The 24,901-nt window shown below is 40.0% G+C and overlaps 3 protein-coding genes across 6 annotated transcripts in view; 2 read left to right on the top strand and 1 right to left on the bottom strand.

Annotated features, from left to right (window-relative positions):
- SDHA (succinate dehydrogenase complex flavoprotein subunit A) overlaps positions 1 to 8,879 on the bottom strand; it is a 98,561-nt gene extending 89,682 nt beyond the window's left edge. For both annotated transcript variants that reach the window (XR_005555315.1, XM_039332099.1), the window contains exons 1-2: positions 8,817 to 8,879; positions 7,468 to 7,674 (exon numbers count right to left, since the gene is read on the bottom strand). Coding sequence is in view for 1 of the 2 variants with exons in the window: in XM_039332099.1 (XP_039188033.1) it covers positions 7,468 to 7,674; positions 8,817 to 8,864 (255 nt within the window). In the remaining variant the exon portion in view is untranslated. The remainder of the gene's footprint in view (positions 1 to 7,467; positions 7,675 to 8,816) is intronic.
- On the top strand, positions 7,525 to 12,926 carry CCDC127 (coiled-coil domain containing 127). 3 transcript variants are annotated; one of them, XM_039332163.1, is made up of 3 exons: positions 7,525 to 7,642; positions 9,492 to 9,623; positions 11,807 to 12,926. In XM_039332163.1, the coding sequence occupies exons 2-3, from the start codon at positions 9,500 to 9,502 to the stop codon at positions 12,481 to 12,483; spliced, it is 801 nt and encodes a 266-aa protein (XP_039188097.1). In that variant the 5' UTR covers positions 7,525 to 7,642; positions 9,492 to 9,499; the 3' UTR covers positions 12,484 to 12,926. The 3 variants fall into 3 exon arrangements, with proteins under 3 accessions (XP_039188097.1, XP_039188091.1, XP_039188107.1); XM_039332157.1 differs by lacking the exon at positions 7,525 to 7,642 and adding an exon at positions 7,657 to 7,866; XM_039332173.1 differs by lacking the exon at positions 7,525 to 7,642 and adding an exon at positions 7,868 to 8,001.
- On the top strand, positions 12,923 to 23,203 carry LOC120303032 (GATOR complex protein WDR24-like). The gene is made up of 8 exons (XM_039332142.1): positions 12,923 to 12,955; positions 15,046 to 15,130; positions 15,994 to 16,109; positions 16,931 to 17,052; positions 18,217 to 18,321; positions 19,882 to 20,108; positions 21,376 to 21,560; positions 22,512 to 23,203. The coding sequence occupies exons 3-8, from the start codon at positions 16,012 to 16,014 to the stop codon at positions 22,741 to 22,743; spliced, it is 969 nt and encodes a 322-aa protein (XP_039188076.1). The 5' UTR covers positions 12,923 to 12,955; positions 15,046 to 15,130; positions 15,994 to 16,011; the 3' UTR covers positions 22,744 to 23,203.
- The last annotated feature ends 1,698 nt before the right edge of the window (positions 23,204 to 24,901 follow it).

A 24,901-nucleotide genomic window follows, 5' to 3' on the forward strand; every position in this document is an offset into this window, starting at 1 on the left:
TATCATGTCCCCCCCCTCACCTTTCTCTTCATTAAACTAGACATACCCAATTCTAGCAACCGTTCCTTGTTTTAGCCTCCAACAATCATCTTTGTTGCTCTTCTCTGCACTCTTTCTAGAGTCTCAACATCTTTTTTACATCGTGGTGACCAAAACTGGATGCAGTATTCAAAGTTTGGCCTTACTAAGGCATTGTAAAGTGGTATTAATTCTTCATGTGATCTTGATTCTATCCCTTTGTTAAGGCAGCCTAGCACTCCTTTTTTGGCAGCTGCAGCACACTGCTGGCTCATATTTAAATGATTGTCCACTAGGATTCTGAGATTCCTCTCACAGTCACTACTATTGAGCAAGGTACCCCCTATTGTATACCTGTACATTTGGTTTTTCTTGCCTAAATGTAGAACCTAACTTTTTTCACCATTGAATTTCATTTTGCTAGATAGCGCCCAGTGTTCAAATCTGTCCAGATCCTCCTGTATCCTAAGCCTGTCTTCTGGAGTGTTGGCTATTCCTGCCAGCTTGGTGTTGTCTGCAGATTTGATGAGTTCCCCATCTATCCCCCCCGTCCAAATCATTGATGAAGATGTTGAAGAGCACTGGGCCCAGAACAGAGCCCTGGGGCACCCCACTACACATTTCCCTCCATGTAGATGCGGTTCCACTGAGAACCACATGCTGAATATGGCCGGTACCAGCCAGCTACGAATCCATCTGATGGTGATGCTGTCTAACCCACATTTTTCTATCTTATCAAGTAGTAGGTTCTACTTTGTCAAATGCCTTACTGAAGTCCAAGTAAATTATACCCATAGCATTCCTCTGGTCCACTAATTTTGTCACTTGGTCAAAGAATGCAATAAGATTTGTCTGGCATGATCGTTTTTGACAAACCCATGTTGGCTTTTAGTAATGACTTTTGCTTGCCTGTAGGTGTTCGCTGATTCATTGTTTGATTATCTTTTCCAAGATCTTCCCAGCTATTGAGGTCAGGCTTCTAGGTCTCTAATTTCCTGATCCATTTTTTTTCCTTTTTTGAAGATGGGAACTACATCAGCTCTTTTCCAGTCCTCTGGTAGTTCTCCAGTGCTCCAGGATCTCCGAAAAATATAGTTCAGTGGTTCTGAGATCACATCTGCCAGTTCCTTGAGAACCTTGGAGTGTAATCCATCTGGTCCTGATGATTTGAACTCGTCTAGGCTGGACAGGTGCTCACTTACCATTTTCTTGCCTATCTTAACTTGTGTTTCTATTCTGGTTTTTATGACACTATTATTGATAGGTTGGTCTGTTTTTTCTATTTGTGTAAAGACAGATGCAAAAAACAAGTTAAATAGTTCTGCTTTCTCCCTGTTGCTTGTCATCTTTTTTTTTTACAAATTTTATTTATAATACAATTAAAACCAAACAAACATTGGATTTGACGTGACATTCCAGTATATACATTCTTATCAGATTATTCCACTTTTTACAATCAATTCATCTCTACATAAACATTTAAGTTTTATATACAATACTTGTTCTAAAATAACATATATTTCTATCTTATCTATTCGTCTTTAATCCCTACTGTCCTCTTCAAATTCCTCCAGTGGTAAAATTTATCCCAGATTTCATAATAAACTGATCCACATTTATCTTTTAATATCATTGTGAGCCTGTCCATTTCCGCACATGCTAATATTTTATGTATTAACTCTTCCTCTGTGGGAATTTCCTTGCTCTTCCATTTTTGCGCTAAAGCAAGCCTAGCTGCAGTCAGGATGTGTAGCAGCAGGTAGATTGTTCCTTGTCATATTTTTCTGTCATTATTCCCAACAAGAAGAGTTCAGGTTTTAACTCTAAGTCCAGTGTTAATATATCCCACAACCAGTTTCGTGTCCTGTTCCAATACTCACGGATCTTTGGGCATTCCCACCACATATGGTAGTATGAACCTGATGCTGTTTTACATTTCGAGCATAGGGGTGAAATGTTTGAACCCATTTTGGCTAACCTTATGGGTGGGAAATGCTATCTATAGAACATCTTGTAAAAATTTTCCTTATATGAGGTAGCTAAAGTGAGTTTCCTATTCCTTTCCCACAGTTCTTGCCAAATATGTAGGTCGATACTAAAACCAAAATCCCTATTCCAAATTAACATAGTCTCCTTAACCTGTTCTTCATACATTGTCTGATCTAAAAGAAAATGATATATTTTTTTAATCATTTTATCCTCGGGACCTAATAACATTTTATCTAGTTCTGTTGGTTTTATCTTTATACCCCACTCTTTTTTATCTTGCTTATATCTTGCTTGTAGTTGAAGGTATGCCCACCATTCTAATTCTATCCCTGCATCTTGGAGATTCTTCCTCGATTTTAATTCTCCTCTCTCATCTAGTATGTTTTTATAGGTTATTACTTTCCCCAACTGAATAAACCTTGGGTGTATGTACATTTCTAATGTTGAGATCCAATTAGGGACCTGCCTGTAGTTCTGTCATCGAATTTTGATCCATACATCTATTAGTGCCCATCTGGTGTAGTGCCTCCGGAAGTACTGGTGAACTTTATGCTTCTCATCCCATAACATGGCATGCCATCCCGTCTGCATGTCATGATCTTCCAGTTTTAATAATCTCCGATTTTCCAGTCGAATCCAATCCCGCACCCACAATAGAATTGTAGATTAATAGTATTTTTCCAGATCGGGGAGGCCGAGACCCCCCCGTTCCTTAACATCCTGTAATAATTTTAATTTAATCCTTGTTTTTTTCCCTTGCCAAATGAATTTAAGTATGGTTTGGTTGAAATTTCTAAAGAATTATTTTTCTAATCTAATTGGTATACACTGAAATAGAAATATTTTAGGTAATATGTTCATTTTAATTACGGCAATTCTACCCATGAAAGAAAGCTGGAGATTTGTCCAGGTGTCCAAGTCTGTTTTAATCTGATCCATTAATTTATCATAATTGTCTCTTTTAATTGTTACACTCCTAGCTGTTAGATGTATCCCTAAGTATCTTATTTTCTTTGTGATCTGAATACCTAATTTATCAGCTAGTTCGTTTTTCTGTGATCTAATCATATTCTTCACAAGTATTTTGGTTTTGCTTTTCATCTTCTTGCCACTTTTACCTACTAATGGACCAATCATTTCCTTCACTTTTTTCTTGTTTTTTACATGTTGAAAGAAGCTTTTTTTGTTATTTTTGGCTTTGGTCGCAAGCCTTAGTTCATTGAGCCTTAGCTTTCCTCACTTCATCTTTGCAGGCTCGGGCTATTTGCTGATATTCTGTCTTAGTTATGTGTCCCTCTTTCCACTTTTGAAGTTGTAAGGAACTGCACAATTAATTCTTCTGGATGTGTGCAGGATACTTTTGTCATTAGAATTTTGACGTTGGACTAATTTTTATTTATATCCTGCCTTCATTCTTTTTATAAATAACTCAAGGTGGCAAACTAAAGATATGTGTTCAATTTTTCTTCAGCAAGTAGGTAAAATAGTTTACAAAAACATGAAATCAAAAAAATATGCTTTTAATTTTCATTAATAAAAAGAACAATTAAAATGGCAGTAAAAGAAAAACACATGGAGGTGGCTGACATGTTCCTATTCAAAAATCTTGGGAAAATTCTTCACTGACTTAAGGCTCACTCCCAGCAGCAGCAAAACAGTGCTTCCATCTCAATAACTAGGATATGAAGCCCTGAAAGTCTACTTAAACAAAGTACCTTACAGTAACATTGGACCAAGTCTCTCCTGCAAGAAGCACCTAGAGAATTTCAGCTGCTATTCTCAGATCATCAGCTGTCAACTCCGCACCAGAATACTATGTCCTTGTATGGTTTAATAGCTGCCATACTAATAAGTTAAGACACAAGAGTCAACAACACCTTGAGGATTATAAGCAGATGTCTTAAAACCACTCTGACTTACTGGCTTCCTGTTCTGAGCCATCTAGCACCACCAGCTTTACAAAAGCAAGATGGACTAGTGAAAAAATACAGAAAAATTATGAACTCACTCCACCAGTGCATGCCAACCTTCCTCATTTATCAGCCCGAAGACTCAAATCCAGGAAACTCCCAGTCACCTGCACATCTGCCCAACCACTTTTAATATCAATTCCCAATGGAAAGCCAAATGGGCGCTGAACAATATCTATCTTATCTGTCTGTCTTATCTATCTATCTATCTATCTATCTATCTATCTATCTATCTATCTATCTAGACCTATGACTCCACAAAAAGGTGCCAGGCTTTGAACTACCATGTTAGCAATGGACAATCCTGACTAGGATTTGCACCTCACATGGTATCTGCCGGAACTTTCTGTATGAGTGGAGCATATTCCTTCCCTCAATGAGACTGTGAGGTCCCACATCAAACTGTAGATCACATCATGACCAGCTAAAAGCTGATGGCATATAACAGTTCAGTATCTGATTTTTTAAAATATAAATAATGCTACACTTCAATGGTTAGATGGCCTAGAAATTGATATTTGAGCACAGATCTTTTTGACATTTATATTTTATTGAGCTGAAATGTTAATTTATATTGCTAATCCATGCCATATGCTAAATAAATAATAAATGACAAAGCAAACCAGCCAAAACAAAATAAATTCTAAATACTAGTTGCCAATATTAAAGAGTCACCCATCTTCCTCTTCATTCAGAATCTAGAACAGAAAAATAAGCTTGCCTACTTCCTCAGTTTTCAAATTATTTCCCAATATTGAATTTCTCCAAAGAAATGAAACATGGTTTCTATAGCACTAGAAGTACTTACGACTGTTAAAAAAGATTATATCTGAATCCAAGTATTTAATGAGAGCTGTATCAGCTCACAGGTGCGATTTTCTTTAAAGCATGAACAAATATAGATTTCTTGAATAAATCCCACTTGTCTCTAAAACATTTTAATATTATGCAAGTATGATTGCTAAATGGAGTTTCCCCTCTGCTAACATGTTGTTCTAGCCAAAATATTCTTGCTATATCTAATTTTATTATCTGATTTTATCAAATATTCCTTAGGAATGAACATATAACATATGATTTCATAACTTTCCTAAATGAAAACTAGGTCTTATGTTTTTTAGCCAAACTATTTGCATTTTGCATGTTTGCCTATTTTACTCACAAGTATAGGCATGACATTAAAATATTCCCATGCGGTAATGCTATGTTACCAAGGTAGTCATGTATGCTTTTAAGTTTGCAGGAGTCGGTTCTGCCATTTTATGTGACAGTTTTTGTTCCTTTCCCTATCTCTTGCATTTATACAGTATTTTACTCCAAAAGATCTTTTCCTTATCCAAATATATTGCATCACCTCAAATCTCTATTCACCCGGTTTTGGGATTTTAGAGACAAGTCACTTATCAGGGCTATTGATATCTCATTTCCATATTAGCAAGTTAATAATAATAATAATAATAATAATAATAATAATAATAATAATAATAATAGTGATAGGCTCCTTGGATGCAATCCAAAACAACTGGCACACCACTTGAACACCATTGCCATTGACAAATTTGCCATTAGTCAATTGCAAAAGGCGGCCTTACTAGGAACTGCTTCCATCTTGCGACGATATCCATCAAACATTCACATCTGCCTATCCCACGTCCTGGGTAAGGATTCGATAGGTAGAGAAAATGCCAAATCCAGTCTGAACATCTGGCTGACTTTGTGATGATCCATAATAATAATAATGATGATGATGATGTTGGAAGGGACCTTGGAGGTCATCTAGTCCAACCCCTTGCTCAGGCAGGAAGCCCTATACCATTTCAGACAAATGGCCGTCCAGTCTCTTCTTAAAAACTTCCAGTGCTGGAGTATTCACCGTTTCTGGAGGCAGGTTGTTCCACTGCTTAATTGTTCTAACTCTCAAGAAGTTTCTCCTTAGTTCTAGGTTGCTTCTCTCCTTGATTAGTTTCCATCCATTGCTTCTTGTCCTGCCTTCAGGCACCTTGGAAAATAGCTTGACTCCCTCTTCTTTGTGGCAGTCCCTGAGATATTGGAACACTGCTATCATGTCCCCCCTCACCTTTCTCTTCATTAAACTAGACATACCCAATTCCAGCAGCCTTTCCTTACATGCTTTAGCCTCTAGTCCCCTAATCATCTTTGTTGCTCTTCTCTGCACTTCTTCTACAGTCTCAGCATCTTTTTTACATCGTGGTGACCAAAATGCAGTATTCCAAGTGTGGCCTTACCAAGGCATTGTAAAATGGTATTAATACTTCACGTGATCTTGATTCTATCCCTCTGTTAATGCAGCCCAGCACTGTGTTGGCCTTTTTGGCAGCTGCAGCACACTGCTGGCTCATATTTAAGTGATTGTCTACTAGGTTCCAAGGTCCCTCTCACAGTTACTACTATTGAGCAAGGTACCCCTTATACTATATCTGAACATTTGGTTTTCTTGCCTAAATATAGAACCTTACTTTTTTCATCATTGAATATCATTTTGTTAGATAGCGCCCAGTGTTCAAGTCTGTCCAGATCCTCCTGTATCCTAAGCCTGTCTTCTGGAGTGTTGGCTATTCCTGCCAGCTTGGTGTTGTCTGCAGATTTGATGAGTTCCCCATCTATCCCCCCGTCCAAATCGTTGATGAAGATGTTGAAGAGCACTGGGCCCAGAACAGAGCCCTGGGGCACCCCAGTACACATTTCCCTCCATGTAGATGCGGTTCCACTGAGAACCACATGCTGAATATGGCCAGTACCAGCCAGCTACGAATCCATCTGATGGTGATGCTGTCTAACCCACATTTTTCTATCTTATCAAGTAGTAGGTTGTGATCTACTTTATCAAATGCCTTACTGAAGTCCAAGTAAAGTATATCCACAGCATTCCGCTGATCCACTAATTTTGTCACTTGGTCAAAGAATGCAGTAAGATTTGTCTGGCATGATCTGTTTTTGACAAACCCATGTTGGCTTTTAGTAATGACTTTGTTTGCCTCTAGGTGTTCGCTGATTCGTTGTTTGATTATCTTTTCCAGAATCTTCCCAGATAATGAGGTCAGGCTGACAGGTCTGTAATTTCCTGGGTCTATTTTTTTGTTTTAATTAAAATTAAATTTTTAATTTAATTAAAATTACATTTTAATCTCAAGACCAAAATACGTTTATTTTTAAGAACAAAGTTCAACGCAGGGCTCTCAACAAGAAAATAAACGGACGAAAAAATAACTATCTGTTTTTTAAGACATAGAAATATAGGACTGTTCGAAACACGATTCCCGTCTGAAGAACGGAATACCACACCAGAAAAAAAAAAAACCCAAAACTTCCAGTATCTTATCATAACCTGGGCTGAATATACGAAGCCAATAAAATCGCACATCCCGCCAGCCTAAACCACTATTCTTCAACTGAAGCTGAAAAACCTACTCTCAAACGCATGGTAAATATTAATTTATTATAGTTGACCCGGCCCGTATCAAGGACGTACCTTGTAGAACAGCTGCAAATATCTTAGCCTTCCCAAAGTCAGCGCCATTTCTACCCGGTAGGATATTACGCTACTGCGCGTGTGTGGAAAATGGGACCTAACTGAGCAAGCGTCCCACGGAGAGTGCTGGTTGGCTACCACCAGTGCGAGAAAAAAGCCAAAATAATCTGTTCGGGTAGGTTTTACCATTTCAGGCCTTAGTTGTTTCTATAAAAAAATTATGAATATCAAAGGTTATGAAAGCTCCGAAGCTTTAAATATGCTACTACGCTACCAGGACAATCCGTTTGCAAGGAATTTTTGAAAAAGAAAAACTACTATAATTGGTGTCTTTTATGGTTTTAAATCCTTACGATGAGGTGGCTTTATTCCGGAAAAAAAAGAAGCTAAACGAACATGGTGCGCATTTTGCGTATGCGCAATGATAGCTAAGGGCGTAGTAGCTGTTACCGAGGTTTTGGAATATTCTTTTGCCAGACCTTCTGGTCGTGGGTTTTCTTTTTACCTTTGTTTAATGTCCGTGAAGATTTTTTGGTATGGGTTTGCATGTTTTTATATTTAAAGTGTTAATTTAATGAAAGAGAGGAGGGTTGTGAGTACCGCAGTCAACAGTACTGTAGTCCAGCAGTCCATATTAATCCTGTTTTTAGTGAAGATGGTAAAACTGTACAATAACTGTTTTATGTTTTGGTAAATTTGCAGATGCTGAAATGATCCTTTATACAGATTTGTGTGCGCGCGCGCATCTTTGTATGTTTTTATATACACACACAAAAAATCTGAAGGAACATTTCATCATCTCTCTCTTAGAGGAAGAGTTTTTCCTATAGATTTCTCTCCACAAAACTTTTTATTAAAAAATAGTCAGTTAAATGGTGGACTTTAGATGGGACTTTAGATGGGGAAAAATCGGCTCAACAAACGGAATGCGTTCTTCAGCCCTGACGTGGCCATATGGCTACAATTCCTCCAATGACTAGAGAAAACACATAAGGTTGTTTGTAAATTATAAATAAGAAATTGAGAGGTTTTATTTATGAATGCATTTCCTATGAATTCTAGTAACCTCCCAAAAGTAAATCAGTTTTCTTTCTTTAACCATGCCTATTATTGTAATTTTCATAGGAAATAAATAAATATACCTATATCAGAATTAGGGAATTCTGTTGTATATAAAATTACTGTATATAACAGAACCCTTGGGGATAATCTAATCCAACTTCCTATTTAACACAGGGTATAATATAGTCTTTGAAAGAAGATTATTCAACTTCTACTAAAATACATTCAGAGAAGAAACTAGATTATCCTTCCAGAGATAGTCTAATATATCACCAAATAGGCCTTACCTGAATATTGTCTAATATTTGACTAAAATTTATTTCCCATCCATCCATTGGACATAGTTCTGATCTCCATAGCAGCAGAAAAATTCTGCTCCATTTTCTTAATAATAGCACTTTTGATATTTGACGATTGCTATAATTCTCTCCCCCCTTTTTTTCTCCTTCAGCTAAATGTATTTTGCTCTTAAAACTGTTCCTATCAGAGCTTGAATATCAATATCAGTTTGTGTACTTCCTTCTTCCCTGAATAGATTATAAGAATGGTCACCCCTAAAATTTGGTGCCTCTAATCTGGCATACTTGATTTTTAGCACTGAATCAGCCCTGGTTCCTCCAGAAAGTATGAAGAATAGATAAAATGGCAGAACTAAAGATTGAGACCAACAGAAACATGGTCAGCAAACACATATTTCTTATGAATGATTTTAAATCTAAGGTCATATTGTATCCCAAAGTGCTAAAGGAACTAGCTAATGATCTGGCTAAGTCTTTATTGTTTGGGGAAGCATAATCAAAGATATGACTGATCAGATTTGGCAGCAGTATATTTTTCCCTACATTTTTTGTCATAGATATAAATAATTTTTCAGGGAATTTTAGCAGAGGTATATGATTTTAAATAGCTGAGCATAAAGTTAGGTAATAAGTATCTCAAGAATTGCTTTCTCTGATTTTAAGGTTTGCCTATGAATAATTTAAATAACCCTCCTCCTAACTGGAACATTCAGCCTAATGCAAGAAATAATGAAGATCATGGAAGCAAATGGAATTATGCTTTGTTGGTTCCAATGCTGGGACTGGCTGCCTTCCGTAAGTGAATTTCAAATAAAATTTGAATTTTTCAATTATTTTGAAATTTTAGTTGTTCTACTTGTCCATTGTTAAAGGTGAATTATCCTACAAATATTTTGTGCTTATTTTAAAGACTCTAGGCTTCTTGAAACCTGGAGCTATATCATTACTCTAGTATTAAAAAACAAAGATTCCCTACTGCATTTTTATTTCTTCTTTTATCAAAGAAAATACTCAAGGCTCAGCATTTACAGGAAATAAGGTTTTTCTCTCTCACACAGTGAGCTGTCTACAATTTTGCTAGCAAAATGTTGTAGAGATTCACTAGGGGAAATATGATTACATCTAATTCATGGCCATGCAAGCTTATAAAGTTTTCAGTTTAAAACAGTTTATAACTCTTAAGTGTAGAACTCAATAATGGAATTTTTTCCATATTTTATTTTTTTCTGATTGTTTATTGAGCCCATTTTGATAATGTTTGTAAAGAATGAGACCTCCCACATTCTTCCTGCCCCTTGATCTCTCTAGTCATTCTAATTTGCATTGACCAGTTATGGTCCAATTTAAGATCTTAGAAGTATATCTATTAAGAATAATTAGTCTTGAGACTGTACCCTGTTCCTATTCTTCAGACACTTATGAACATTCTTGACTGCAGTGAAAAAGATTATTGTGACATCATATTTACCTGAAACAGAATATCAGTACTAAGGCTAATGAAACATCATCTCTTGTTCGTCTCTCCTCATAATAGGTATTGTTTATATAGTCTTCGATTCCCCTTAGTCTATTGTACCACTCCCAAGTGAGAATCAGAAGAGATTCTGATGCTTCTTTAGTGCCTGGCTTCTTTAGTGCCTGGCTTTTTTTCCAGAAACGTTGCCTAATGCTGGACATGAAATGTTTGATAGTTTGGAGGATTTTGCATAAGCACTGGATGACATTTGCGCTTATACTGCAACCTCTTCCCCCCCCCCCATTTTTCCAATCAAAAGAGAAGTATTGCAATTCTGCTTCATCTCATTTTCCACATCTTCCTCCTCCACCACATACGAGCCTGAATTTCTCCTGTGAACCTCCTCCCACTTTCACAGTGGTCTAAAATGAGGAGACAACTAGCTCTGTTCCTATCAGCTATCTCCTGGTAAGATGGCAACCTTGTGAACCTTAGCCAGTATCAATAGCAAATAATTTTAAGGGCAAGAGACATAACGCTTTCACCTGACAAAAATCAGATGTAACTTTCCCCTAGTGCCTTTATTTCTGCCTCTTTCCTTTTTAGAAATAATCTGTGTTGTCATAAAACATACAAACATTAAATGGGGTAAGAAATTACAGGTAGTCCTCAAATTATAATCACAATTGATCCCAAAATTTCCATTGCTAAGCAAGATAGTTGTTGTGAGTTTTGCTCCATAGTACGACCTTGCCACAGTTGTTAAGCAAATCATTGCAGTTATGAAGTTTTGATCATGTGATCATAGGTATGCTGCAATGGTCATAAGTGTACAAAACAGTCCTACGTCGCTTTTTCCAATGATATTGTAGCTTTAAACAATCATAAACAAATGATTATAAGTTGAGGACTAAGTCTAATGTAAAGATAGAAGGCCAATACATAGAGTGATAGTACTACAGTAAAAAAAAAACCTGGCAATATAATTAACAGTTAAAAATGGAAAGATAAGTAAGCATTGAAAAAATAAAAAAAATTGAAAACAAACAAGTTACAGTGTGTTATTATTATTACAGTATGCATTATGACACAATTTTTAAAAGGTCAGTGGGAAAGAGAAAACAATCTCATACAGAGAACTATCTAAAAGAGCCTCATTTTCTTCTCCCATCCATGCAGTATCTAGTTTTAAGGTTTACCCTGCTCTGAGGACAAGCTAATCGATCTCTGATTCTACTTTATTCCTTCATTCCACTGATGTTATTTCACCAGAGTCATATATAAGCAAACATTTTGAATCTTCCCCTTTTAGGTGTATTAATGTTTTGCTTTTTCATTATATACTTAGTATGGACCAGAAACAGAATTCTGCAAAAGAATGTGGATTTAAGACTGGATGAATTAACTGATGTTTGTCCTATCTCAAATAAGTTCAGAATTTTTCCATTCTTTATCAAGTTTGGCTTCACACTAAATTGGAAACCAGTCCTGGTATTTACCATGATATTTTCATGTCTTACAGGTTGGATTTGGTCCAGAGAATCTAAGAAAGAAATAGAAAAAGAGAAAAAAAATGTCTATAAAAAATTGTCTTTTGTACAGAAAGAGCTTGAATCTAAATATCGCGATATAATTGTAGAAAACCGTAGAATGGTTGCCCACTTGGAATTAGAATTGGAGAAAGAACGGAACAGAACCCTAAGTTATCGCAACGCACTCATCTCTCAGAGTTACAAATTGGTAGAAGAAAGAAGAATTTTGGAACAAGAGCGCACAAAGGTAGAACAAGAGAAACGGATTCTGCAGCACTCTGGTGCTGCAGGTGCTTTGTATAAGAACTGCTTGGAGAAGGAAGATCATTGGCAAACAAAAGCCACTATTTTACTAAAAGAGTTTGAAGAAGCTTTAATGGAAAGACAGGATATGTATTGCAGCCTTGTACTGCCAAGATATCATCGGTTGGCAGTGGAAAAAAAAATGCTAGGCAAAGCAACAACTGATCCAATTGGTTTGGAATTAGAACTGGAAGCTGGGCTGAAAGATATTTTCAGATACGATACCTCTTGCAGCAATTTATTAAATACCAATAAAAATCAAAATGGAAAGCTCATGTGGATCTACCTTCGATATTGGGAATTATCTGTTGAAGTTAGAAAATTTAAGAAGGCAGAAAAAATATTTTTGGGAAAAACTGCCTAAACCCTAGCTTGTATTATATCAATGTAGTCCTCTCCAGATCTGTTAAACTTTAATCCACAGAATACTCTGCTGATTTGTGATATCTATATAACTTTGTGAGATATATATCAGTATCTTTAGTTAACTGTCATAAGTAACATTCATCATTTAATAATACCAGTCTTCCTTTGATCAAATATATATTGGTTGTTACCATACTAATGTATAGTAACTACATTATATATTTTGTATTAGTGCTACTATGTTCAATAGGATTTGTTTAAAAATGGTATTTCTACAATAATTTCTATGCTTTCACGTTTTCATTCCTCAGACCTCAAATACAGGTAGTCCTTGGCATACAACTATAATGAGCCGAGGTGGCGCAGCAGTTAGAGTGCAGTACTGCGGCCACTTTAGCTGACTGTGTTCAGCAGGTCAGCGGTTCAAATCTCACCGGCTCAAGGTTGACTCAGCCTTCCATCCTTCCGAGGTAGGTAAAATGAGGACCCAGATTGTTGGGGGCAATGTAAATGTATATATACATTGCTTACTGGTGTACACCGCTTAGAGAGTGCTTGCACTTAAAGCGGTATATAAGTCTCATTAAATAAATAAATAAATAATGGAGCCTGCCCATTAAAAATCATATGTTGAAATGGTTGTAAAATGTTATGACCATTTTGCAGCAGTTGTAAAGAAAATGGCTGTAGTCATTAAAGGAACTAATGCTTTTCTAAGGGTGCGATTTTGCAAAAAAAATGGAAGTGCCAGTTTTTGGCAAAACTGTTGTAAAATGTGGTCACATGACTGGGAGATGTTGCAAATGGCTGTAAATACGGCCATGTTACCAAGTACTCAAAGTTCAATTGTGACTACAGAGGGTACAACCATGGAAACTTTGAATCCAGGTTGTAAGCCCACTTTTTTAAAAAATTGTAACTTTGAGCAATTGCTAAGCGACCACTCATAAGTTGAGGACTGTCTGTTCGATACAATCCTTTTGTATTGATCACCTTGATACATGGTTATCCTTACAAACTGCCAACTTCAAATGTAAAGATCATCACATCAGACGTTAAGCACACCCATCTCAATGATGAAAACTATATCCAGTCAATCAGATTAATGTTTAAAATAGGTGATTTCATGGATCTTTACAAAAGAAAGTAAGATAAATACCAAGAATAAGAATGGGATTCTGTTTATGTCTGGTAGTTATTAAATATGTTTGACAATACCTCCAATAGAAATAAGGTATTTACTGCCTGAATAGATGAACTTTAAATGAACATGTATCGCCATACAGAGAAGTTCCCTGAGGATAGGCTGCAGCACAGAACTGAAAACTAGGAAAACTAAACCTTCAGTCCCAGTGACCAACTCAAATTGGATCCTGCAACATTATCCTGGGATACATATATTTGCTTTTGTTCATGATTAACTTTTCAATAGAATTCTTGGGAAAAAATCAATTTTAATGTTTAGTTTCTTGCTTAAAATTTGTTGATATGTTCACCAAGTTCAACTTAAGACTCCTTTTACCTTCACCATATTAAATGAATTTCTTTGATACATAAGTTATTAGTAATTTTAGTAAACTGCAATAGATAAATTGAAGGAAGAGAAAATCAGAGACCCAAAGAAAATATTCACGTACCTTTCAGCACTATAAATGTCAGGTCTGCCATCTTCAGCTTTTTTGCTTTGCTGGCATCCTGCCTTAAAATGAAAGGGTGGGAGAAAGGAATTTGGGGAAGTAAAGCTCGGGCATGGAAAAGAGAAGACAAATGGGGGGGGGGAGACAAGCTGACAAGAACCAGAGGTGTCAAACCAGAATAAGCCAGCCACCAAAGAGACATGGCCTGGGAACAGAATGAGAAACTACATTGAGATGTGCCAGCATCAAAGCAGTTCCCCAAAATTCAGAACTGAATAATGTTGGACATTGTTGAATTGGTTGGGGGGGGGGGAGAAGCAGGGAAAGGGGAAAAAGTAACCTTTGCGCAGGAATACACAGAACTAGCTTTATTTTCGCTACAACTGCTTGACTTTAGTAAAAGAATCTATTGATGGGCTGTCTGCTAAAAGGAAGCCAAGCTATGAAATCAAACACTTGAAAGAAAACTGGGATGCCTGTAATTGTGAAGTCTGGCAAAAACAATGTCTGTTCACAGAGAATATGCACGTATAACACTTGTAACAATTATGGGTGGTTAGAGGACTGGTAACAGTAACAAAGAGTTAGACATCCTGCATACCTCAACTAGAAGTTAGGAATAGGGGTGGCCTGGAACAAATAGAATGTGTATTAGATAACTCCTGGAGCATTCATTAGCCAAGGCTTAAGAATAGGGACAGCTAGCGACCAATAGGACAATTGTTAGATCATATTTATTAGATGATATTCCTTACATATCCCTCCTGGTCCTGCCTTCTGCTTTTGTAAAATTGTATAAAGCTTTCTTAATCCTTTGTTCTGGATCCTGGCATTTTGCTGGCTGGGATCCTTTTTGCTGAAGTGCTTCAATAAAAGGAAACAAAACCTGCAACTTGTGTCTGGTATTCTTCATTGACTTTCAGCACCAAAGCCGAATTGGAGACAACAATCGGCTTGTCCAGGATTCCCTGCCTGGATTCAATTGGAAGACACCAACTACTACTGGAGGTAGGTGAGCACCCGGACGGATAAGACTAGTGGCTGAAAGGTATGTGATTACTCTGAAATAAAACTCATGGTTGGTGACCAGGACTATGTGTTTCTGTATGTGTCATTCTACATGGGCTCTCAAGGCCTATGAGTCTTGACAATGACTGGGTATCTTGAAAAGCAAGGGACTTTGCAGAAATGCATGTGTCTCACCAATGCATAGATTGAATGCAATAAGCTACTGTCTAAATGAATGTTTGGTCTTGGTGAAATCCTTGGTGATTTCTTAATCAAACTCAAAGGCTGAAGCCCTAAAGATATCGAGCAGAAGGAGGAAAAGAAAGGCAAAACTTTGAGATAAGGTAAGGATTGAACAGGAGATGTCCTAGGGCAGTGGTGGTGAGCCTATGGCACACGTGCCAGCGGTGGCACTCAGAGCCCTCTGTGGGCACGCGTGCCATTGTCCCAACCTCGCCTCCCCCATGACCCCCTCCTCACCAGCAGCCCACCTGGAGGAGAGTCACCCCCAAGTGTGGCCTACACAAAGCAGCGCAGCCAAGGACATGGCAGCCAGGCAGCATAGACAAGACTGCTCTTGCCCCATCGCACACAGTTGATGGTGCGGGAAGAGGGCATGGCCGCCATGGTGCAGCTGGGCTGCCTGGGTGATCTGCGGCGGGCCCTGGAGGCAGTGAGGCCCTGAGGACAGGCGGGGTGGAGGATGTGGGGGCAGGGCAAGGAGTAGAATGGGGGTGGGGGCAGTTTTTGGGCACTCGGTCTCTAAAAGGTTCGCCATCACTGTGCTAGAGGGTTGGTTTACAGTCCTTCAGTTGACAGACCTAGCTGGTAGTTTCTTAGCCTTTTCTGTTCTTTTTCTCCAGGTTGCTCAGACATGGACAATGCTCCAGATTATTTATTCAAACCCTAACATAGTCCCTGCCACAAACCTCAACCACAGCCTGGGGAAAAGTAGCTCTAACATTCCACTCATGAATAGGTAAGGAGAAGGGGAGGGGCTTGCATTGCGGGACATGTACTCTCAAGGGTGACCTGGGGCAAATCCAGGTGAGGCCCTGTAGCCCCCATTTAGATTAAGAATCTGGGAGCCTAAGTCCACCCATCTTAAAGATGTCAAGGTTGAGAAACACTGCCTAAAGACTCTGGAATAGCCAATCCTTGGAGGTTTTGTCAAATGCCAACAGGAAATATTATAAAATGGTAAATCAAATAATTCAAAGATATTGCTGATTAGTCTGTATGTGTTTGTAATGATAATATAATGTGGGTAAGCCTGGTTCTTGATCATGGTTATATTAATTTGGAATATGAGCATTCTTGGCTGCCCTATTATTTTTAATTTTGGGTTGTTTTTGCTGTTTTTTGTTTTGTTGGCTACCCAGAGTTATGTATATAAGATTGGTAGCCACATAATATTGTTTTCGTTCATCGCACAGTCAGCCAGATGGTAGACTGGATTTGTTATTTTATACTTGCCTATCGAGTCCTTCCCAAAGACCTGTTGCTGTGATTACATGAGATTTCTAAGCTGCCCAACTGCCCAGCAACTCTGGGCAGTTTACAAATTGTTAAACGTTAAAACTAGAAAACGACAGAAAGCAAACAAAAAATAGTAGAGATAACAAAGCAAGATAGGAACAAAGAAAAAGAAGGAATTATGTTAAATAGCTGGCGACAAGCTCAGAATTAAAAACAATCGCATTTATCCAAAATTGCAAGCATTGAGGACATATAGAAGAAGGAGATACAGGAAGGAAATTTTTACTATGGACTATTCAGCCTTTTCTGCTTCTCTCCCAGCTTTAACTTGAAAGATATTCCCTCTAGAATAGGCACTGAGTCATGGCTGGAGAGGACCAAGGGGGAGAACCGTCCCAAAGCCATTCTCATGGATTCGTCCTCAACTCTGATCAATAATGATGGTGAGCAGACCTGGGGGGGGGGGATGGACAGCTGTACAAGGGAAGTGGGTATATTCAGTCCAGGCAAAAGAGGGCCGAAAAAGCTAAATACAAAAGAAGCAAAATACAATTGGGACCAGAATTTTTGTTGCCAAGCAAGGCGGTTGCTAAGTCAGCCATGCCCAATTTTATGACCTTTTTGCCCTGCTTGTTGAGTGAACCACTGCATTTATTAAATGAATCACATGATCATTAATCCAGCTTTCCCCATTGACTTTGCTTGCCGGAAGCTGGCTGGGAAGTTCACCAAGGGCGATCAAATGACCATAGGATGCTGCAACCATTGTAAATACATGCTGTTGGCCAAGCACCTGAATCCTGATCATGTGACATGGGGATGCTGCGATGGTTATATGTGCAAGAATGAGTTATACTTTTTCAGTGCAACTGTAACTTCAAACGGTCATTAAGCAAATGGTTATAAGTCGAGGACTACCTGTATAACACCACTCATTCAATATCCCAAGAGGGGTTTCCTAAAAGAAGCTACAATCTCCTTTTAGTGGCTCTAGGACATGGAACAATGGACCCATGCTAGATCAGTGGTTCTCAACCTTTTTAATGCCACAACCCCCTACCGGTCGTAAGTCGAGGACTACTCAACTGGTGCAGCACCGTTTGCAGAATGGGACTTTTGGCGGGCTCAGCAGGGCAGAGACAGCCTAGACAATTCCTATTGGCTTTTGAAAGCCAATAGAATTAGACTCTATTCAAGAGAGTCTATTCTATTGGCTTTCAAAAGCCAATAGAATAAAAGGGAGTAGCACAGCTAAAGAAAAGGAAAAAAAATGGCGGACTGTGTTGTTTGGCGACCTCTGTGAAATGGTCATTCGACCCCCAAATGGGGTCCCGACCCACAGGTTGAGAACCACTGTGCTAGATGAAGGCAGATTCTGATCAAACGTCTAAGTAGCCAAGTGGCTCAACAGCAAATCTTGGAGGAAGGAATGAACTTCTCTCAATTGTTTTTGTTCAAGTGGAGCCTAGACGGGCACTAGACTGCCATTGATCAGAGGTGCTTTAATCTGAACTTCTGCACTGAACAGGAAGCTGAATTCTGTGGCCAAAACAGCCCCATTCAACTCTATGGCTCTACTTGTAAGCATTTTTTTTCTGGATGTCTAGAGAACGAAGAGACAGAAGGAAGTGACGCTCCTGCTGATTATCTCCTGGGTGATATGGAAACTGATGAAGAAGATCTGTACATGATCGACCATGAGAATCCTCACAGTGAGTGCTTGTCCTGCTTTAATGCCTAATCTGTTGTTTTTCTTTTCTTTTTCTCTCTTTGCAGAGCAGAGAGATTGGAGAAGAAGGGATTGCAAGAGAGCGAGTAGGCACACACAATGGAGGATACAAGGCGATTTATCAAGCATGCTCGTGGCTGCTGGGTGTCAGTGCATTGCTTTCAATGTGTATTCTCTGTTGTGTGCCTGCTTACTCTCTTGTAATTCCTTTCTCTCCATTGAACATAAATAAAAACATTAATTCCTTTTTCATTATCCAGTGCTTGATGAGCACGCCAAAGGGCAGAGCGGTTAGGAGGCAAACAAAAGACGACAATGTGAAACCAATTAGTCTTACAAGCTATATAATATAATATTATATAGGAGGAGAGAATGGAGTGGTTTGGGTCTGCTTTCTTTCTCCTTCATGGTTTTGTGTCTTCCTGCAGCCGAAGAACAAGAGTATATCCTTCCCCAAGAAGCCTTTCCTTTACGCAGGACAAAGCTGACTCACCCCACGTCAGTGGCAACGAGGTGGAGACCATTTCACTTATTCCTGTGGAATCGTTCTCCCTCATTTCCACACTCCCTTTACGACAGGGGTGTCAAACTCAATTTCACTGAGGGCTGCATCAGCATTACGGTTGCCCTCGGGGCCCGGTGGGTGTGGCCAGGGTGGGTGCAGCCTATTGGGTGGGCATGGATGGAGTGGATGTGACCTACTGGGTGGGTGTGGCCAGATCTACATTGTTCGTGTCAAGGGTCCCTGTGGTGGCCTGGGCAGGAGTGGGACAGATCTGAGGGTCTCTGGCAGAAGGGGGTGGGACCAGGGCAAGTGCCAAGGCATGGTCCACTGGAGGAGCCTCACTGTTCCTCTCAGGCCATGCGGGGGGGGCCCTCAATGGTGGTGTGGGCTGCCCGGAGCCCTGGGCAGCAGAGGTCAAATGCCTAGCCTGGCCCTCGAGCACTTGCGGCACCAAGTCCAGCCCCACTTCCCCAAGGGGGTGCCCAGCTGCAATTACCTCCTCCTCAAGGCTGCTGCTGCTGTGCTTGCTCTCCTTAGCCAGGTTGCTCATGATGGGTACAAGGGCAAAGTCAGAGGGAGGCCCATTCCCTCTCCATGGGAGGAGACCCGGCTTTGTATCCAAAGCTTCCTTAGCAATAGGATGGGAAACTTCCAGGATAGGCCAGGAGGAGGGGGCAAGGGGATGGTGAAAGGGCAGCAGGGCAGGACTAAGGTAGGACTTCCCTCAGACCGTCCCTCTCCTTCTTTCTTTCTTTCCTTCCTTCTTTCTTAAGTATAGAGTGGTGGGAAAATATTTGAGATGAGAGAGGGAGAAAAACAGGCAAGAAACACAGCTGGGGAGATGTCACCTCCCCAGCATGCACCCAGGGGGCGGGGCCAAAACGCCAGGGGCTGGTTCCTCGTTGTTTTCAGATGGCCTTGTGGAGCTAAGACTGAATGCATTTCAGCATAGATGGCCACCACAAAATTGTACATTGGCTCCCAGCCAGCCTGGGCCAGGGCCGAGGCAATGGGGATTGTTCTCTTACTGTTTTTCAGCGTGGCTTCGTGGGCCACATGAAACCACTTTGCAGGTCACATCCGGCCCCCGGGCCTTGTGTTTGACATGTCTGCTTTACGAGAATCGCCTGCCGGCCAATTTCTTCAACCTCATTGTCCATGACATGCTGCTCTTCTATGCCGAGCAAGGAGATGTCCAGATGGCCGTGTCGATCCTGATTGTGCTGGGGGATTGCATCAAGAAGGGGATTGATGACCAGACACAGGTACCTATATCCACAGGTATCAGTCAAGCATCAGTTAAATCTCCTGTCCCAGTAGGGGACGCTAGAGAAAAACCTTGCTTATTGCTGCTGCTTTTCCTGACCATTGGGCTGCCTTTTTGCTTGCCCTACTCAAGTGAGGGACATAGGAAAAGAAGTACAAGTAGTCCTTGACTTACAAACTGGTCTGTTAGTAACCGTTCGTGGTTATACTCAACCTTATGACCCAGATCCGAACTTGCGGTGACCACGGTCCTCCCCTCCGCAGACACGTTTCTAAACTTTGGACATTCAGTAATCGGGCTGCATTTATCACCTGTGGTCGCATGAATGTGTTTTATTGCCATTTTGCCAAAAATTGGCATTTTGGTTTTTTTTTTTTAGCAAAATTGCAGCCGTAGTGAACCAATGGTTCGTTTAATGATTGCAGCAGTTGTTTAACTCAAATATCTTTGACTTCTGGTTTTAAAAAATGGCAGAACTCCTATGTGGAAAGGGTCACCATCCTGGAAGTTTTCCACTGTTTAACCTATTGCATTGGGTACCTCTGCCCTCCTTCCATGGCACCTAAGCATTTGCCACTTGGTGACTTTGCATTTGCCGATTGTTGCTGGGCTAAAACCGGGATGGAACCCATATCCATCCATTTTCATGTGCAGAGAAAATGCCTAACTGCTGTGTTCCTTTTCCCTTTCACCCCACTAGTTGAACATCCTGGTGAGATCCTCCAATTTTAATTTAGCCGTAGTTTTGAGCTGAAAAAACAAACATGTCAATAAAGGGAGCCCCCGACTCTCTCATTTTAACAGAGACCAGAATTTCCATCGTAAGTCATACAGTCGTAAATCAGGGCAGTCACATGACCGGAATAATTTTACGGTGTGTTTTTTGTTGCTGCAGTTATTAAGCCAATTAATGTACTCCTATGGTCTTGTTTTGCAAGGAAAGGGTTGAAAAACACCAAAATGCATTGTCAACCATCCCACTTGGTTATCTAGCATCCTAAATCGTGGTCAAAGGTGAGCTGGCTGCAAAGGTGAGCTGATTGCCAAGTGCCTGAAATGCAGTTGTGTGTCCATGGGGGTGGTAGAGCCGTTGGAATTCCAATTCTGGGTCATAAGTAGCCTCGGGTAGTTCCATCATAACTTCAAATGTTATGCTAAGCAAGGATTACCCTTAAGCCGTATAAATGCTTCTGAGTCTTGGGAAAAACACGCAGTGGCTTCTGAAGTTTGGGATGCCACAATATTGTTGTCTTCTGTTTCCAAAGGAACATTGGTACATGTCCTACATTGACTTGCTGCAGCGGTTCCAGATGTGGAACATCTCCAATGAAGTGATCAAGCTGAGCACCTGCAGAGCCATCCACTGCCTCAACCAGGCCTTCACCACCCTGCACATCAACTGCAGCAACTGCAAACGGCCCATGAGCAACAAGGGCTGGATCTGTAACCGGTGAGAAGCTCATGGCTGCTAACACACAGCCTGTATGTGGTACAGCTAATCCTCGACTGACAGTTTGTTTAGTGATTGTTCAAAGTTACGATGGCACTGGGAAAAGTGACTTAGGATCACTTTGTCACACTTACGACTGTTGCAGTATCTCTCTGTGGTCATGTGATCAAATTTCGGACGCTTGGCAACTGGCATGTACTTATGACGGTTGCTGTGTCCCGGAGTCATGTGATCCCCTTTTGTGACCTTCTGACAAGCAAAGTCAATGGGGAAGCCAAATTCACTTTACGACCGTGTTACTAATGTAACAACTGCAACAATTCACTTAGCCGCTGCGGCAAAAGTCATAAAATGGGGCAAAACTCGCTTAATGAATGTCTCACTTAACAAGAGAAAAGTTGGGCTCATAAGTCGAGGATTATTTCCTTCTCCAAAGCTTGTGAAATAGTCTAGGCTGATGAGAGAGAGGGGGGGGGGTAAGAAAGAAAGGAAGGAAGGAAGGAAGGAAGGAAAGAGACACAGACAGAGACAGAGAGAAAGAAAAAAGAAAGAAAGAAAGAAAGAGAAAGAAAAAGAATCAGACAGAGAAAGAAAGACAAAAAAAGAGTCAGACAGAAAGAAAGTTAGAGGCAGAGAAAAAAAGAAAAAGAAAGAAAGAAAGAAAGGAAGGAAGGAAGAATGAATCAGGGACAAAGAAAGAAAGTCAGAGACAGAGAGGCAGAGAGAGAGAAAGAAAAAGAAAGAAAAAGTCAGAGACAGAGAAAGAGAAAGAAAGAGTCAGACAGAGAGACAAAGAAAGAAAGCCAGAGACAGAGGCAGAGAGAGAGAGAAAGAAAGAGACAGAGAGAGAGAGAATGGGTCAAATAACAGGCTGAGCTTCATAACTGAAGAAAGATTGGAATCACCCTGGGGCCTGAGGCTCTGCTCTTCTCTCTTTCTGGTCTCTTCCAGGTGCCGGCAGTGTGCCAGCATGTGTGCCGTGTGCCACCATGTGGTCAAGGGCCTCTTTGCGTGGTGCCAAGGTTGGTCATCTACAGCATATCATGAAATGGCTGGAAACCAGCTCCCACTGCCCTACCGGATGTGGTCATGTTTGCAAATACACCTGAATTTAAAAAGAATGTTTATGTCCGTTGAGCCCCCCAGAACCTGGGGGCTGCCTAGAACTGAGAACCTCACTTGAGGGGGGGGAGAGACGGGAGGGAGACAGTCATTATGGTTGCTAATCTAGATAACTGCCATGAAACCACAGCAGGTTGGGTGTTGCAAAATGGACTGTAATTTTTCTGCTTCCTGGAAAGACAAAAAATAGCATAGTCACATGCTCAGGAGATTCTGGTAGAAAACTTCACTTAAACCTTTCCTTCTAATATCCTGCTGTGGAGGCAGTTTGTTGTTAGCCATGGTTCTGTACAAAACCTGCTTTACTAGCCAGGATGGCTCCAGAAAGTTTCAGGCAGTTCTTTTTATACCGAATTAAACAAAGTGAAACTTACCACTTTTTCGTTTGCATTTGCAAACCCCCTGTTCAAGCAGGAAACCCTATACACGTGGTGGCAAACCTATGGCATGCGTGCCACAGGTGGCACTCAGATCCCTCTCTGTGGGCACTCACGCCATCACCTCAGTCCTAGGCCTTCAGCTGGGTTTATAAAACCTTTTTGCTTTAGGCCTCCACTGCCATGTGAAAAAAAAAAGATTCAATCAATCAATTTCAACTTCTCGCGGGGAAAAAAAGATCTCGCAAAGCTGGAATTGATTGATTGAACTTTTTAGTCCCATCCAGTCTGTTGTTACTGCTGCAGCCACGCCCACCAATTGGCCACGCCCACCCAATGGACCACACCCACCCAATGGGCCATGCCTACCCGGCACCAGACAATACGTAAGTGGGTTTTGGGTTGCAGTTTGGGCACTCGGTCTCCAAAAGGTTCGCCATCACTGTTCTAGGGGGATAAAGGGTATCCGCTTGAGATCCAGTCCTAAATAAAAGGCAAAGACTGGACAGGAAATATCCCAGGGAATAAGGAGAATCTACCTGAGATCCAGCTTTCAGATGCGAAACTAGCAGCAAAAAGGCATCCAGTCGAGGGGTGATAGAGTTGCTAAAGGGAAGCTGCCCAAAGACAAAACTGAATTGTATTTTGGCTAATTTTGAGATATTAGGGGGATTAGACATGGGGATCAAAGGCAGCCTTTCCTCATTATTGTATGTCTGGCCTCAAATTCCCTTGGACAATTTGAGGTCACTTTTGCCCCCTTAGGAATTTCATAATATAGGACTTATTGAGCAACTAAAAGCAATTTTGGAGAAATGAAACCTAGAATATTTGGGTTTATTTATGAAACTCATTAACAGTCCATTCCTGTTAGAGGAGTGTGGAGGTAGTGTATATGTACGTATTGCTTCATTTCCAAGACTTGGGAAAGAGGCAAGACCCTTTAATAACAATAAATAAAAAGACCTTATTAAAAAAAGATTTGGAAAATAAAGCTTATTGGCTTATGAAAAGCTTCCTAAAATAATAATAATGATTGGTTTCCCTGGAGAAAGTATGAAACAAAATATTTCTATATGGAATTTTTTATGCAAGCAGTTTGAATGGAGGACAAATATGTGAGTATGCTGATGTGTAAATGCCTATGTATGTTGATCCCCCAACCCCCAGACTGTGAAAGGGGCTAGTTATTTTGATTCCCTTTCTTACAAAGAAACAGTAAGTTGCAGGTTTTTATTGTGAAATAAATAGAAAGGCAATAGCAAGTGTTTGCAAGGAAATGGAAAAATGAAATGAGAAAAGTCCCTCGGAAAATGTTGGAGAAAAATTCATGGAAAAATGCAAGTGATTTACTGAAGAGAGAGGGAGAGAAAGAGAGATAGCTATTTTGTTAAAAAAAAATGCTGAGTAGAAAAAAAGGGGGTGAGATTTCTGTGTAGTCTTTTAAACATTTTTTCCCCTTTCTTCTCTCATTGTTTGTTACTTTTCTTTTATTCAAGGGCTGTCTGCCTTGCAAAAAAGAACGAAGTTTTTCTGTTCCTTTTAACCATTTTTTTCTCTGCTTAGTTTAAACTTTGAGCTCTTGCCTGAGAAAGGTGGGGTAAATGTGACATCTGATACCTGCTTTTACATTTTCAGTTTGCTTTTGATCTATATATGTCTGTTCTGGCCAAGTTAGAAAATAAATTGGGATGCCCATTTCCCAATAAGTGGAATCTACTCTAAAGTTTAAGGAAAGTCAGTTTTGCAATAAGGCAGTTGGAAGAAGTAGGCAAGTATTTCAACTTGGAAGAGGGGGCGAGGAGGCAGTAGAGATAATTGTATTAATAGACAAAAAGAAGT

The sequence above is a fragment of the Crotalus tigris genome, unplaced genomic scaffold (genome assembly GCF_016545835.1).
Source record: "Crotalus tigris isolate CLP2741 ecotype Arizona unplaced genomic scaffold, ASM1654583v1 scf7180000017623.1712378, whole genome shotgun sequence".
NCBI lineage: Eukaryota > Metazoa > Chordata > Lepidosauria > Squamata > Viperidae > Crotalus > Crotalus tigris.